This window comes from Capra hircus, chromosome 21 (assembly GCF_001704415.2).
Source record: "Capra hircus breed San Clemente chromosome 21, ASM170441v1, whole genome shotgun sequence".
Classification (NCBI taxonomy): domain Eukaryota; kingdom Metazoa; phylum Chordata; class Mammalia; order Artiodactyla; family Bovidae; genus Capra; species Capra hircus.
The window spans coordinates 57570660-57586754 of NC_030828.1; the positions used below are offsets into that span (position 1 = coordinate 57570660).

The following is a 16095-nucleotide window of genomic DNA, read 5'->3' on the forward strand; positions in this document are numbered from 1 at the left end:
CAATATCACAGTATTGAAGTCTTTGCCCCAATCACTAATGCTGAAGAAGCTGAAGTTCAACAGTTCTGTGAAGACCTACAAGACTTTGTAGAACTAACACCAAAAAAAGACGTCCTTTTCATCATAGGGGACTGGAATGCAAAAGAAAGAAGTCAAGAGATGTCTGGAATAACAGGCAAGTTTGGCCTTGGAGTACAAAATGAACCAGGGCAAAGGATAACAGAGTTTTACAAAGAGAATGCACTGGTCATAGCAAAAACCCTCTTCCAATAACACAAGAGACGACTCTACACATGTACAGCACCAGATGGTCAACACCAAAATCAGATTGATTATATTCTTTGCAGCTGAAGATGGAGAAACTCTATACAGTCAGCAAAAACAAGACTGGGAGCTGACTGTGGCTCAGATCATGAACTCCTTATTGCAAAATTCAGACTTACATTGAAGAAAGTAGGGAAAGCCACTCGACCATTCAGGTATGACCTAAATCAAATCCCTGATGATTATACAGTGAAAGTGACAAATAGATTCAAGGGTTTAGATCTGATAGACAGAGTGCCAAAAGAACTATGGACAGAGGTTCATGACATTGTACAGGAGGTGGTGATCAAAACCATCCCCAAGAAAGAGAAATGCAAAAAGGCAAAATGGTTGTCTGAGGAGGCCTTACAAATAGTTGAGAAAAGAAGCAAAGTGAAAGGCAAAGGAGATAAGGAAAGATATACCCACCTGAATGCAGAGTTCCAGAGAATAGCAAAGAGAGATAAAAGCCTTCTTAAATGAACATTGCAAAGAAATAGAGGAAAACAATAGAATAGGGAGAGATCTCATCAAGATCTCTTCAAGAAAATTACAGATACCAAGGGAAAATTTCATGCAAATAGGCACAATAAAGGACAGAAATGGTATGGACCTAACAGAGGCAGAAGAGATTAATAAGAGGTGGCAAGAATACACAGAAGAACTGTGCAAGAAAGATCTTAATGACCTCGATAACCTCAGTGGTATGATCACTCACTTAGAGCCAGACATCCTGGAGTGTGAATTCAAGTGGGCCTTAGGAAGTATTACAATGAAGAAAGCGAGTGGAGGTGATGGAAATCCTTCTGAGCTATTTCAAATCCTAAAGGATGCTGGTGCTAAAGTGTTGCACTCAATATGCCAGTGAATTTGGAAACCTCAGTAGTGACCACAGGACTGGGAAAGGTCAGTTTTCATTCCAATGCCAAAGAATGTTCAAACTACTACACAGTTGCACTCATTTCACATACCAGCAAGGTAATGCTGAAAATCCTTCAAGCTAGGCTTCAACAGTGTGTGAACTGAGAACTTCCAAATGTACAAGCTGGATTTAGGAAAGACAGAGGAGTTCATTTCAGTCGCTCTGTCGTGTCTGACTCTTTGTGACCTCATGGACTGCAGCACACCAGGCTTTCCTGTTCATCACCAACTGTTGGAGCTTGCATCTTTAAATTTCATTTCATGAAATTCATTAAAAATAGTTTAATTTCATGGCTGCAGTACCATCTACGGTGGTTTTGGAGCCCAAGTCTGTCACTGTTTTCATTGTTTTCCCATCTATTTGACTTGAAGTGATGGGACTGGATGCTGTGATCTTAGTTTTTTGAATGTTGAGTTTTAAGTCAGCTTTTCCACTCTCCTTTCACTTTCATCAAGAGGCTCTTTAGTTCCTCTTCATTTTTTGCCATAAGTGTGGTGTCATCTGCATATCTGAGGTTCTTGATATTTCTCCCAGCAATCTTGATTCCAGCTTGTGCTTAATCCTGCCTGGCATTTCAGATGATGTACTCTGCATAGAAGTTAAATAAGCAGGTGACAATATACAGCCTTGACGTACTCCTTTCCCAATTTGGAACCACTCTGTTGTTCCATGTCCAGTTCTACCTGTTGCTTCTTGACCTGCATACAGGTCTCTCAGGAGGCAGGTAAGGTGGTCTGGTATTCCTGTCTTGTTAAGAATTTTCCACAGTTTGTTGTGATCCACATAGTCAAAGCATGGCATAACCGATGAAGCAGATGTTTTTCTGGAATTCTCTTGCTTTTTCTGTGATCCAGTGGATGTTGGCAATTTGATCTCTGGTTTCTCTACCTTTTCTAAATCCAGCTTGTACATTTGGACGTTCTTGGTTCACGTTCTTTTGAAACCTTGCTTGGAGGATTTTGGCCATTACTTTGCTAGCATGTGAATTGAGTGCAATTGTGTGGTAGTTTGAATATTCTTTGGCACTGCCCTTCTTTGGTATTGGAATGAAAACTGACCTTTTCCAGTCTTGTGGCCACTGTTGAGTTTTCCAAACTTGCTGGCATATTGAGTGCAGAGTACATCATATGAAATGCTGCACTGGATGAAGGTGAAGCTGGAATTAAGATTGTCGGGAGAAATATCAGTAACCTCAGATATGCAGATGATACCATCCTTATGGAAGAAAGTGAAGAGGAACTGAAGAACTTGCTGATTAAGGTTGGAGAGGAGAGTGAAAAATCTGCCTAAAACTCAACATTCAAACAACTAATATCATTGCATCCAGTCCCCTGAGTTCTTGGAAAATAGATGGGGGAAAAAAAATGGAAACAGTGACAGGCTTAATTTTCTTGCACTCCAAAATCACTGCGAAAGATGTTTCAAGAACAAAAGATGTTTGTTCTGAAGAAAGGCTATGACAAACCTAGACAGCATATTAAAAAGCAGAGACATCACTTTGTTGACACAGGTCTATCTAGCCAAAGCTATGGTTTTTCCAGTAGTCATGTCCAGATGTAAGAGTTGGACCGTAAAGAAGGCTGAGTGCCAAATAATTGATGCATTTGAACTGTGGTGTTGAAGAAAACTCTTGAGAGTCCCTTGGATAGCAAGGATATCAAACCAGTCAATCCTAAATAAAATCAACCCTGAATTCCATTGGAAGGACTGATGTTGAAGTTCCAATACTTTGGCCATCTGATGCAAAGAACCAACTCCTTGGAAAAGACCTTGATGCTGAGAAAGATTGAGGGCAGAAGTAGAAGTGGGCAACAGAGGATGAGATGGTTGAATGGCATCACTGAGTCAATTAACATGAGTTTGAGCAAACTCCAGGATATAGTGAAGGACAGGAAAGTTTGACATGCTGCAGTCCCTGGGGTTATGATGATTCAGCCATGACTGAGCAACTGAACAACAGCAAAACACAAAAATGCAAACAAATCAGCTTCCTTCAGGAAAAAAGAGGTAATAGTAATTAAGAAGTTGTATTATGAGTCTTTAACCCAGTGCAGAATTCTGGGCTAGAAGTAATGAACTTTGAGCCCTCATGTTCAATGCCATTCACTGAGTTGTATATAGATGGTAAGTCAAGTTGTACAGTCATATCTTCTTTTACCATGTTTCACAGATCTTGTGTCTTTTTATGAAGTGAAGTTTTGTAGCATCTCTGCATTGTCAAATGATGGTTAGCATTTTTTAGCAATGAAATATTTTTAAATTGAGGTGTGTTCATTTTTTTTTAGATATAATGCTATTGCACCCTTAATAGACTATAGTATAGTGCAACTGTAACTTTTATATGCCTGAAGAAACCAAAAAATTTTTATGATTCACGTTATTGTAGTATTTAGTGTGGTCTGTAATGGAACTTGTAGTATTTCTGAGGCATTGCTGTGTATGAGTGTGACATTGCTCATGAGAGAGCATAGAATGAAAAGTGGATTTTATTTATGATCAGACCTTCAGGAACTCCCGCAGATACTGGCCCAGTGGAAGAGGAGGAACTTGCCAAGGAGACAGAGAGCTGTTTGGCTGACTAATAGAGGCTTTAAGATATAAAAATGTTGTATACTAAACAGGAAGTCTTGGAGATGGCTGTATCCGGGGTCTGAGATGCCATCTTTGGGTTTCTCTTGAATTTCTTCTCATGTTTGCAAGATATGCCACAGTGGAAGTTATGATATGCTTACATACATGCGTGCTCAGTCACTAAGTCATGTTGACTCTCTACGACCCCATGGACTATAGCCCACCAGGCTCCTCTGTCCATGGAGTTCTCCAGGCAAGAATACTGCAGTGGGTTGCCATTTCCTTCCCCAGGAGATCTTCCCGACACAAGGATCAAACCCATGTCTCCTGCATTGCAGGAGGATTCTTTTCCACTAAGCCACCAGGGAAGCCCATATTCTTAAACAACCGTTTCTAAAAAATGGGTTTCAAAAATATATCCAATCAAATCCTATTAAAAATAGGATCAGTCAGGATGATTAGAGGAGGGTCTCCTGGTGTGCCTCTTTCCTTTTGTCAAAGAGGGAAAATGAGTCTCAGAAGCTCCCCAGCAGCTTTCCATTAGGTCTTGCTAGTCAGCACCGAGTCGTGTGGCCTTCCCAGCTGCAACAGAATCTGGCAAATTGTCCTGCTTTGCAGTCTGTGTACTGGGAGCTGAACAGGAAGAAAGGGTTGCTTACAACAGTTGAGTAGCAACAGCACTGCCTGCCACAGGTAATGGGAGAGGGTCAGTCATAAAGTCAAGGAAAGAGGGTGTTCAGCCGTACTGAATGTTGATGAAGGTCAAATGAGAGGTGGACTGAAAAGTCTCCATGGAGCTGAATGACTTAGAGGTCATCGGTGACTAAAGGGAGACCAGCTTCAGTGCTGTGATAAGGTTGGAAGATAGGTTAGGGAAGATATCAAATATGTATCTAACTAGGGTGAAAATATCTTTCTTCCACAAGTAAACATAGGCAAATCAAAGAAGCTTGCCGTTGTATAGCTTTTAAGGATTCCTCAGCTAGATGAATTGGTGCTAAAAGACCTTCTTTCTAATCCATCAGTCTGTCCTTGCTATCTATCCAAACTTGGGCAAGATAGAAAACCAAACTTTAGTTCTCTAGCTACAAAATGGTGGTTATGAAATACATAATGTTTAAAGCTCTTAAGCTCAATACCTGCCACAAAATGAACAGTCAATTCATGTGAACTTTTACTATGGTTAAGCAATTTTGTTTTCTGCATCATTCTTGATTACATTAATATGTTTATATTATTAAAATTATGGTTACTAGGGAGTTTTCTTAATATTTCCTCCGATAATAAGATAAATAAAATGCTTTTCCAGGATCTTGAAATAAAACTTGATAAAGTCAAAGGTTTATATGATTTTTGATAGGTATGAATACATGAAAATAAGCAATTTCTAATTTAATGACTAGAGTGAAGAGTCCTACTAATATAGTTTATTACACAGGATCTTTTGTCTGGTATTTACGTTTAATGTACCAATTATATTTTCTTCCTTTCAGTGTATCATTGTCAATTATTGGAATGCCTCATGAAATATAAACAGGAAGTCTGGAAAGTAAGTTTGGGGCCACGTTAAACTCACAGTCACAAATTTAATTTATATAATAGAGTAAAAGTTGTTTGCATATTAAAACTATTGTTTAGGTCAAATTTATTGATGTCTTATTATCTTGGTGTGGTAGAAATTATAATTCTTTCCTTACTGGTTAGTTATTTATCATTTAGAGAAGAAATGAAAGTTGAAGAACAGAGTGACTTGACAGAAGCAGTAATTGGATATCTCTCATCTGTGGAATTTAGCAAATACTGTACTATGTGACAGTTTTATTTAATTTGAAAGGTTGCTTGGGAAACTTTCTTCTTTCAAATAGATGTGAATTATTAAAAAATATGTTTTACGGAAATGTGTTTTAAAATGTAGTGTTTGGCAAACTGGCTTTACGCGTTCTAAAATCTTCCCTATTATTCTGAATAGCAAAGAATTTGTTAAAAGATAATGTACATCTGAACCCTACCAGGGCTGGCTTATTTACAACACCCATGAAAATAATAAAAAGAATATTCTAATGTGACTTAATCTGCAAAGGCCACCTAGATGATGAAGTTCTAGGTAAATTAACTGCCTCAATCCCTCCACTAGAATTTTCACTGCTTTGATAATATTGAATGAGCTACCTTTATTTTTATTTGATGATGTTGGTGAAAACATGCTTCTTGTTTTCTTTAGGATCTTTTGTATGTGATAGCCTATGGGCCTTCACAAGTGAAACCTCCAGCTGTGCAAATGCTGTTCCATTACTGGCCCAATTTAAAACCTCCAGGGGCGATAAGCGAGTACAGGGGCTTGCAGTACACAGGTAAGAGGAGACGAGCCCCATGTGCCCCGTCTTTATTTCTCCCGTGCCATATTGGGCTCACTTACTGTTTTTTTAAATACTGTTAGATTATATTTACTGTACCCTTAGATATTCTTATAAATCCTTTCTGAAAATAGGTGGTATCAAAATACATTAATTAAAATTAATTTTAAATCTTTTATGACATCATAGCGAATTGCGTTAAGTTTCAGCCCCATTTGCTATACACTGGCCTCTGGTTTTACCATTGCTAATCACATTGATCACCGTAAAGGTGTGAGCAGTTAGTAATGCTGCAGATGGGCTCAGATTTAGCAGGGTCCCTAGCGGCTGATTCTGCTCTAGTGAGAAGACTTGGAGTGCTTTCAGCATTACAAATTCAGGCACTAAATAAAAATTAAATGACCCTGAAAGCCTAGTTGGACATGAAGAGTCAACCACTGGTGAATACTGGTATAATTAATAAACAGCAAGTAAACACTGAGTTTATTGTAAAGACATACATTTACCAAAAATGAGATAAACTAGACCCTGTGTCATTAATGTTTATATGTTATAAAATCAAAGAAGCAGTATATGGCTAATAACATTTCTGATGCCCCTGTCTACCCTCTCACCCCCATTTAATTGTATACATAGTCTTATGAAAATGTAAGAAGTAAATATTTTGGCATAGCTTTTATTCAAGGTATGGTGTGACTGTATCCTGATGTTATAAGAATGTACTTCTTTCCTTGTCATTACTCAACTTTCTGAAAGTGATTTGAGGTGGTTCAAAGGGGATTTAACTTAATACAGATGTCTGTTTTATGTTTCTGATTAAAGCCAAGTGTTAGAGATATTGATGGTCCTTGGTAAGCTTATTCTATACTTGGAAAAAATATTAGCCTTAGTGATAACAATGGTATTAATGGAAATGATGAAGGTAGATAGTAAGAAATTTTAAAAAAAAAGGAAATTGGTATTATTTATGTCTTATATCATTAATAGTAGAGGATGTTTAAGTGTTGCTGAGTGGATAATTTGAGTGTAAAGGCAAGAATTTGGAAACACTCATAAAAGGTGAAATGACTGAAAAATTTGACACTAATCAGTTCTCAGTATATCCCAGAAATAAGCATTTATGTGATATATGAATAGGTAACTAGTATCAAATGAAGCTGATTTATTTGATAAATATTTGAGAATACTACATGAAAGAGAAAGCATGTGGTAGGAACTATATATTGACAATAGAAGAATTGACACAAAACCAGACCTCATGGAGCTTCATGCAGTTTAGATATGGAAATTCATTCATTTATTCAGCAAATATTTGTGGGGCATCTACTACTAACCAGACATTATTCCAGGCACTGGTAGTACAGTTATTTTAAAAAACAGGCTGAAACATTGGCCTGGGCATTCCAATTGTGGTGGAAAGACCAGGAAACCACCTTACAGTGTAAGAAGCACAGTGCTGTGCTGTGCTTAGTTGCTCAGTCGTGTCCGACTCTTTGTGACCCCATGGACTGTAGCCCGCCAGGCTTCTCTGTCCATGGGGATTCTCCAGGCAAGAACACTGAAGTGGGTTGCCATGTCCTCCTCCAGGGGATCTTCCCAACCCAGGGATCAAACCCAGGTCTCCCACATTGCAGGTGTATTCTTTATCATCTAAGCCACCAGAGCAAATATAGAGAGCTGTGGGAACACACAGGAAGGGCCTCTGACCTCACCCCAGTGGTGGGTTAATTTGGAGAAGGTTAAATTGTCAAGGAAGGTTCTGGAGTGTGTCACATGTAAGCTGATACCTGAAAATTATGCACACAATAGACAGAGTCATAAGGGGAGTGAATCATGAATGGATAAAATGTGAGTTTGAAGCAGAAGGAACTTCATGAATTCAGACTTAGAGGCCAGAAATAGCACAGTTGTATTTAGGAACTGAAAAAAGTCTTATGTAGCCAGGCAGTGGAGGGACAGGAGGAGACTAGCTGGGAGCGAAGCAGAAAGCCTGATGGCCTATGAAGGAGTTTGGATTTTATCCTAGCAGCAAAGTGAAACCATGGACAGGTTTTAAATGGAGAAACCACATGATGAGTTTGCCTGTTCAGGGCATCTGAGAAGCCCACAAAGTGACCGCCAATTCCATTTACCCCGTGACCACACCCTCTTGGAAGGGCCAGCCAAAGCTGTCTCCCTGGAATAGCTCAGCCTATGCTTACTGAGACCAAAGAGACTCTTTCATCTTTTCTTGGCATTTCTGAACAAGATGTTTCCATCTACAAGCATTCATTCTTCAATCCATTCTTGTATTCATATCCCCACACATTTCCATCCTTGCCATGTGCCATTGTGTGCTTGCTACCTGCCACCCTCCTTCCAGGGAAGCAGATGTCTTGGAACTCCCATGCTAGTGGAGCATGGCATTCTGTGCAGGAAACAAGAGATCATGGAAAAAGTTTAATCATTCTGTTCTATGTATTGCAATTCATCCAGCGCTGGCTGTTTGTCAGACATTGGTCTAGCTGCTAAGTGTTTCATTTAATATTTTAGCCTGCTCTTAGCTGAACAGAATATGTGGACCAAGCACCATATTTAGTTTTACAGACAGTTTTTTCAATTTATACTCACAAAAATCTTGGGAGGTATATTTTCTTATTTTAATGTTACAGATCAAGAGTGGGACAGAGTTTAAGTAACATCACTAAACTCACACAAATAATAAAAGAGCACAGCTTGAGTTTGATTCTAGATCATCTTAATTAAAAACCTACATTTTTCTGTTCAGTTCAGTTCTGTAATTAAACTTTAGCTGGAGCACTGGAAATTTTCCGCAATTCTTCCTGCAATGAAATATGCACTAAAGGGTATCATCAGTATTTAGATGTCTTTACAACCTGAAATATTCACCATAATAAAAATTATGTGGAGATAGAATTTTATGGACTCAAAGATTAAATGCTTTCTTAGGGACCAGCAACATTGTATGTCTTCCCAGTGATGTGTTTCCTTTTTAAGATGTAAATTTTATTTTTTTGTAAGAGAAAGATTTGTTTTTAGAAAAATTATAGAAATATGAAAGATAGAAAAGAAATATTACCAAGAAATGACCATTGTTAACATTTTGGGTTATTTCCCTCCAGTTTTTGGAATGTACCTTTTAAAATAAAATAGATTATATTGTATATAATTATAAAAAGTTACCTCTCCCCATTCATTATGAGGTTTTTCAAATATAGAAAAGTTTAAAGACTAACACTATGAGAACACATATAGCCACCTAGATTTAATCATTGTTACTAATTTTATGCATATGTTTATATTTAATGTATTGATTGCTTTTAAAGGATAGTAATGTGGGAATATTACAGTTCATATGAAGATGATCAAATAGTGAGGATTTGGTAATCTACAGTGTTTGCTTCTTTTGAGTTTATTAGTATTTATCATAAACAAAAATTACCCCAATTATTTTGGTCATTAAATACAAGTCTTAATGATGCAAAAATTACAGGTTTCTTGGCAATGAAATAGCCATTAGATTGTTCTATAAAGCTCTGCTTCTCTGGGGAGAAAGAAACTATTCAGCAATTTTCTTGCTACAATATGCCAACTAGTACATAATTTAGCCTTTGTTAGCAAAGGTTAGCACCAGTTATTGTGTAGTTTCTGTCTGAATTACAGGACAAAATTGTGGTACATATACATTTCTAAGACTGAGATTGTGGCAAAAGTAGATAAAGTGCTACTAGCTGAAGATAGTGCTGCGAGGTTAGACTTTGGCCTAGCCTACCAAATATCTAATTCTGTATTAGTACAGTTGGATTTTTGAGTTGTATATAAGTTTAAAATACAAGAAAACCTACCAATCCTTTTATGTCATAACTTCCTCCTCATTGAGTTCTTATTTATTTTCCTATTATATTGATTTTATCTCCACATAACTTAAAATGCTTTTAACCATTTTATTGTTGTGTTATATACATATAAAATAATACAAATTTTAAGTATATAGGGAAAATCTCCCACCATGTTTACTACAATGATTGCCCTTCCTTCTGTGCCATAGTTAACCACTAGCCTTGTTTCCAACATCAGAGATTCTTTTTGCCTATTTGTGAACTTTATATAAATGGAATGTGCACACATCATTTGTGTACACACGTATGTGTGTGTGATTTGTTCATGGGTTGAGCATAACTGCACTTTGTTCATTTTTTTCCTATATACATATTTTACCAAATGTACGTACCACAGTTTATGTATCGGTTTTCCTATTGATGGACATTTGGGTTGTTCCCACGTTTTGGCTCTTATAAATAATGCTGCTGTGAACATTCTTCCCCACATCTTTTGAGTATACACATGCATAGAATTGTTACATATGCCTAGAGTGGAAGTACTAGATCAGAGGGTATGAATCTATCCAGTTTTAATGGATAATAATAAAATTTTATATTCTTTAGTGCAGATCTTTCTACCTCATAATTGTTGATCTCTTCCTTGTCTCCCCCTGCTTTCCTCTTCTTCCTTCTTCTCTTCCTCCTTCAAGTTTTGCTAAGTTGAAGTTTGTCAAGTTAAACATACACAAACATATACCTAAGCAACTAAGATTTTGATTGATAATTGCCTTGAATCCAGATCATTTTGGGAAACTGGCACCAAACCAAAACATATCTTTCTTCAATTAGTTAGGCTTTCTTTAGTTTCCCTCAATGCTGTTTTCTGGTTTTTGTGTAGATGTCTTGCCTGTGACTCATGTAGTATGTCACTAGGTATTTATTTATCTTTTGATGTTATTATCAATGATAAATCTTTTAGAAATTATGTTTTATAACCCTTTTTTCTAATATGTAGATGTGCAATTAATTCTAGAATGAAAATGAAAGTGTTAGTCGCTCAGTCGCGTCTGACTCTTTGCGACCCCATGAACTGTAGCCCGCCAGGCTCCTCGGCCCATGGGATTTTCCAGGCAAGAATACTGGAGTGGGTTGCCATTTCCTTCTTCAGGGCATCTTCCCAACCCAGGGATCAAACCTGGGTCTCCTGCACTGCAGACAGATTCTTTACTGTCTGAGCCACCAGGGTATACTGATCTTATATTTGGCCACCTTGGTAAATTCACTTTTTAATTCTAATAATATATTTGCAGACACTTTTTAATAAGTGCAGACACTTATTAAAAATTTCTCATGTGTAAAGCTGTATTATTTTTGAATGATAACAGTTTAGGGCTTCCCAGATGGCCCTAGTGGTTAAGAACCTTAATGAGGGAGATGCAGGTTCGATCCCTTGAGGAAGGCATGACAGCCCACTCCAATATTCTTATCTGGGGAATCCATGGACAGGAGAGCCTGGCAGGTTACTGTCCATAGGGTTGCAAAGAATCGGACATGAATGAAGTGACTTAGCAGAAGCACAAGATGACAGTTTAATGTCTCCTTTTCATTCCTTATACCTTTTGTGTCTCTTGCCTTGTACTTGCTAAAACCTTCTGTGTTATGCTGAGTCCTAAGTTCCCTGAGGTTTCTTCTTTGATCCATGCGTCATTTAGAAGGATGATAATTTCTAATCATAAGGAGGTTTTTGTAGTGAAGTTTTGTATTGATTTATAGCTTGATTCCTCTATAATCAGACAATATACTTCATATTATTTCATTACTTTGACAATTTTAACACTTTCTTTAGGGTAAGTTTATGGTCATTTTTGTAATGTTCCTGTGTATTTAAAAAGAACTTATATTTAGCTATTGTTTGGTACTATGTTCTATGTATGTCAATTAAATAAAATTTTTTATTGTATAGTTCAAACGTTCTATATCCTTATTGCATTTTTGTATATTTTTTGCATCAGTTACCAAGAGTAGAATGTTAAACTCTCCCATGATGACTGCGGATTTGTATATTGCACCTTGTAGTTGTCAATATTTGCTGTATAAATTTGGGAGCTGTATTATTAGATGCATACAAATTTAGAATACAGTATTTTCTTGGTGGGGCTTCCCTGGTGGCTCAGTGGTAAAAAAAATTGCCAGCAATGCAGGAGACACAGGAGATGGGGGTTTGATCCCTGGATTGGGAAGGTCTCCTGGAGGAAGTTATAGCAACCCACTCTAGTATTCTTGCCTGGAGAATTCCATGGACAAGGGAGCCTGGTGGGCTACAGTCCATAGGGTCACGACGAGCCGGACACAACTGAAGTGACTGAGCACACTTCAGTTCATCTTCCTGGTGAACTGAGACTTACCATTATGAAGTGCACTTCTTTATTACTGCTGCTGCTGCTGCTAAGTTGCTTCAGCTGTGTCCGACTCTGTGCGACCGCACAGACGGCAGCCCACCAGGCTCCCCCGTCCCTGGGATTCTCCAGGCAAGAACACTGGAGTGGGATGCCATTTCTTTCTCCAATGCATGAAAGTGAAAAGTGAAAGTGAAGTTGCTCAGCCGTGTCTGACTCTTAGCGACCCCATGGACTGCAGCCCACCAGGCTCCTCCATCCATGGGATTTTCCAGGCAAGAGTACTGGAGTGGGGTGCCATTGCCTTCTACTAGTAATGCCTTTTTGTCTGTTAAAATGTACTTTGTTTTATTCTAATATATCTACACCAGCTTTCAAGAGTGCATGTGTGGTATTTTCCAATGTTTTGTTTTCAACTTTTTAATATTTTTGTATTTCATGTGTGTCTTGTAAGTAGCATATAGTTCTAGTTTTTAAACTCAGTTTTCATGATCTTTGCCTTTTAATTGAAGTACTTTGTCCACATATATGTAATATAATTACTACTTGATTTGATTTTAAGTCAGATTAAGCTCCTGTCAGTTGCTTCATTTACAAATAATTTCTCCCATTCTGTAGATTTGCTTTTCATTTTGTTTATGGCTTCCTTTGTTGTGCAAATGTTCGCACGTTTGATTAGGTCCTGTTTGTTTATTTATTTATTTTCCTTTCTTTTGCCTTGGCAGACAGTCTAAGAAAATACTGCTACGATTTGTGTCAGAGAATATTTTGCCTATGTTCTCTCCGAGGAGTTTTATGGTGTTGTGTCTTATACTTAAGTCTTTTAAAGAAATAGTTATTTATTTATTTAGCTGCATTGGGTTTTAGTTGCAGTACGTGAAATCTTTTAGTTGTAGCATGCAGGATCTATTAGTTGCAGCATGCAAAATCCTTAGTTGCAACATAGGAACTCTTCATTGCAGCATGTTTGATCTAGTTCCTTGATCAGGGATGAAACCTGGGCTCCCTGCATTGGGAGCGTGGAGTCTTAGTCTCTAGTGGGACCACCAGGGAAATCCCTATATTTGAGTCTTTAAGCCATTTTGAGTTTATTATTTTATATGGTATAAGCGAGTGTTCTAACTTCATTGATTTACATGTGACTGTCCAGCTTTTCCAACACAATTTGAAGAGACTGTCTTTTCTCCATGGTATATTCTTGCCTCCTTTATTGAAGATTCATTGACCATTGGTGTGTGGATTTATTTTTGGGCTCTGTTTTCCATTCCAGTGACCTGTATGTCTTTTGTGCCAAAGCCATGCTATTTTGATTAATGTCGCTTTGTAGTATTGTCTGAAGTCTGAAAGGTTATACCTCCAGCTTTGTTCTCTTTCCTCAGGATTACTTTGGCAATTCTGGGTCTTTTGTGATTCTTTATAAATTTTAGAATTATTTGTTCTAGTTCTGTGAAAAAGTCATGAGTAATTTGATAGGGTTCACATTATATCTGTAAATTGTTTGGAGTAGTGTGACTATTTTAACTGTATTAATTCTTCCAATTCAAGAGCATGGGATATCTTTCCATTTCCTTAAATCATCTTCAGTTGCCTTTATCAATGTTTTATAGTTCTCAGTGTATACATCTTAAACCTGCTTGGTTAGGTTTATTCCTAGATATTTTTTAAAATGTGATTTAGTTTTTTTTTTTTTTTTTTTACTTTCTCCTTCTGATATAGTTCATTGTTAATGTAAACAAAGGCAAAAACTTTCTGTATAATAATCTTGTATCCTGCTTGTCTATCAGTTCTAATAGTTTTTGTGTGGAGTTTTTAGTGTTTTCTTTATAGAGTATCATGTCATATATATATGAGACAATTTTACCTCTTCCCTTCTTATTTGGATACCTTTTACTTTTCTCTGGTCTGACTGCTGTGGCTAGAACTTTAAATACTATGTTGAATAAAAGTGATGGGAGAGAGCATCCTTGTCTTGTGACTCCAACTTGATAATGGTGTATAATCCTTTTTATGTGTTCCTGCATTCAGTTTGCTAATATATTGTTGAGGATTTTTGCATCTATATTCATCAAAGATATTGGCCCATTTTATTTTTAATAGGGTCCTTGGTTTTGGCTTCATAGAGTGACTTTGGGAGTGTTCCCTCCTCTTCAGTCTTTTGAGAGTTTGAGAAGGATAGGTATAGTTCTTCTTTGAATGTTTGATAGAATTCCCCAGTGAAGCCACCTCATCCTGGACTTTTGTTTGCAGGGAGTTTTTTTCTAAAATTATGGATTCTGTTTTACTTCTGGTGGTCAGTTTATTCAAATTATATTTCTTTTTGATTCAGTTTTGGCAGGCTGTATGTTTCTAGAAACTTGTTCATTGCATCTGGGTTGTCTATGTTATTGGCATAAAAGTGTTCATAGTGTTTTCTTGATTTTTTTTTTTTTTGTATTTCTGTGGAATTGGTTATTATTTCTCCTCTTTCATTTCTTATTTTGTTTATTTGAGTCCTCTTTCTTTTCTTCTTGGTGAGCCTGGCCAGAGGGTTTTTTGATTTTGTTTATACTTTTTCAAAAAACTAGCTCTTTGATTATTTTCTATTTTTAAACAATCTCTTATTTATTTCCTCTATGATCTTTATTATTTCCTTTCTTTTGCTTACTTTAGGTTTTGTTTGTTCTTTTAAAAGTTTTTTAGGTGGTAGTGTAGGTTGTTTATTCAGGATTTTTCTTGGTTTTTTTTTTTTTTTTTTTTTTTTTGAGAAAGGCCTATAGCACTGTGAAATTCCCTCTTAGGACTGCTTTTGCTGCATCCCATAGGTTTTTCTTTTTAAGTTTAATATTTATTTTATTGACTTTAAAAAATTGATTGAAGTATAATTGATTTACATACAATGTTGTGTTAATTTTTGCTGTGCAACAAAGTGATTCAGTTTTACATATATATATATTCTTTTGTTGTATCCCATCTGTTTCATATGTTTCAGTGTTCATTGTTGTTTTCCTCAGGCATTTTAAAATTTCCTCTTTGATTTCATTGTTAATTCGTTGGTTTTTGAGTAGCAGATTGTTTAGTCTCCATGTAATCGTTTTTTGCCTTTTCATACTGTTCATGGGGTTCTCAAGGCAAGAATACTGAAGTGGTTTGCTATTCCCTTCTCCAGTGGACCCCATTTTGTCAGAACTCTCCACCATGACCTGTTGGTCTTGGGTGGCCCTATATGGCATGGCTCATAGTTTCATTGAGTTAGACAAGGCTGTGATCCATGTGATCAGTTTGGTTGGTTTTCTATGATTGTGATTTTCACTCTGATGGATAAGGATAAGAGGCTTATGGAAGCTTCCTGATGGGAGAGACTGACTGTGGGGGAAACTGGGTCTTGTTCTGATGGGTGGAGCCATGCTCAGTAAATCTTTAATCCAATTTTCCTTTGTTGGGTGGGGCTGTGTTCCCTCCCTGTTGTTTGGCCTGAGGCCAAACTATGGTAGGGGTAATGAAGGTAATGGCGACCTCCTTCAGAAGGACTTGTGCAGGCACTGTTATATTCAGTGCCCTGACTGTGCAGCAGGCCACTGTTGACCCACTCCTTCACCCAAGACTCCTGGACACCCACAGGCAAGTCTGGATCAGTTTCTTTTTCCTGGCTCCTGGTGTGCACAAGGTTTTGTTTGTGTCTTCTAAGAGTCTGTTTCCCCAGTCCTGTAGAAGTTCTGTAATCAAATCCAACTGGTCTCAGTACATCATGG

At 37.3% G+C, this 16095-nt stretch overlaps 1 protein-coding gene across 3 annotated transcripts in view; it reads left to right on the top strand.

Annotated features, from left to right (window-relative positions):
• The window catches only part of UNC79 (unc-79 homolog (C. elegans)), a 275479-nt gene that overhangs the window by 77355 nt on the left and 182029 nt on the right, over nt 1-16095 (top strand). For all 3 annotated transcript variants that reach the window (XM_018066543.1, XM_018066542.1, XM_018066544.1), the window contains 2 exons: nt 5290-5345; nt 6018-6147. In XM_018066543.1, coding sequence (XP_017922032.1) covers nt 5290-5345; nt 6018-6147 — 186 coding nt within the window. The remainder of the gene's footprint in view (nt 1-5289; nt 5346-6017; nt 6148-16095) is intronic.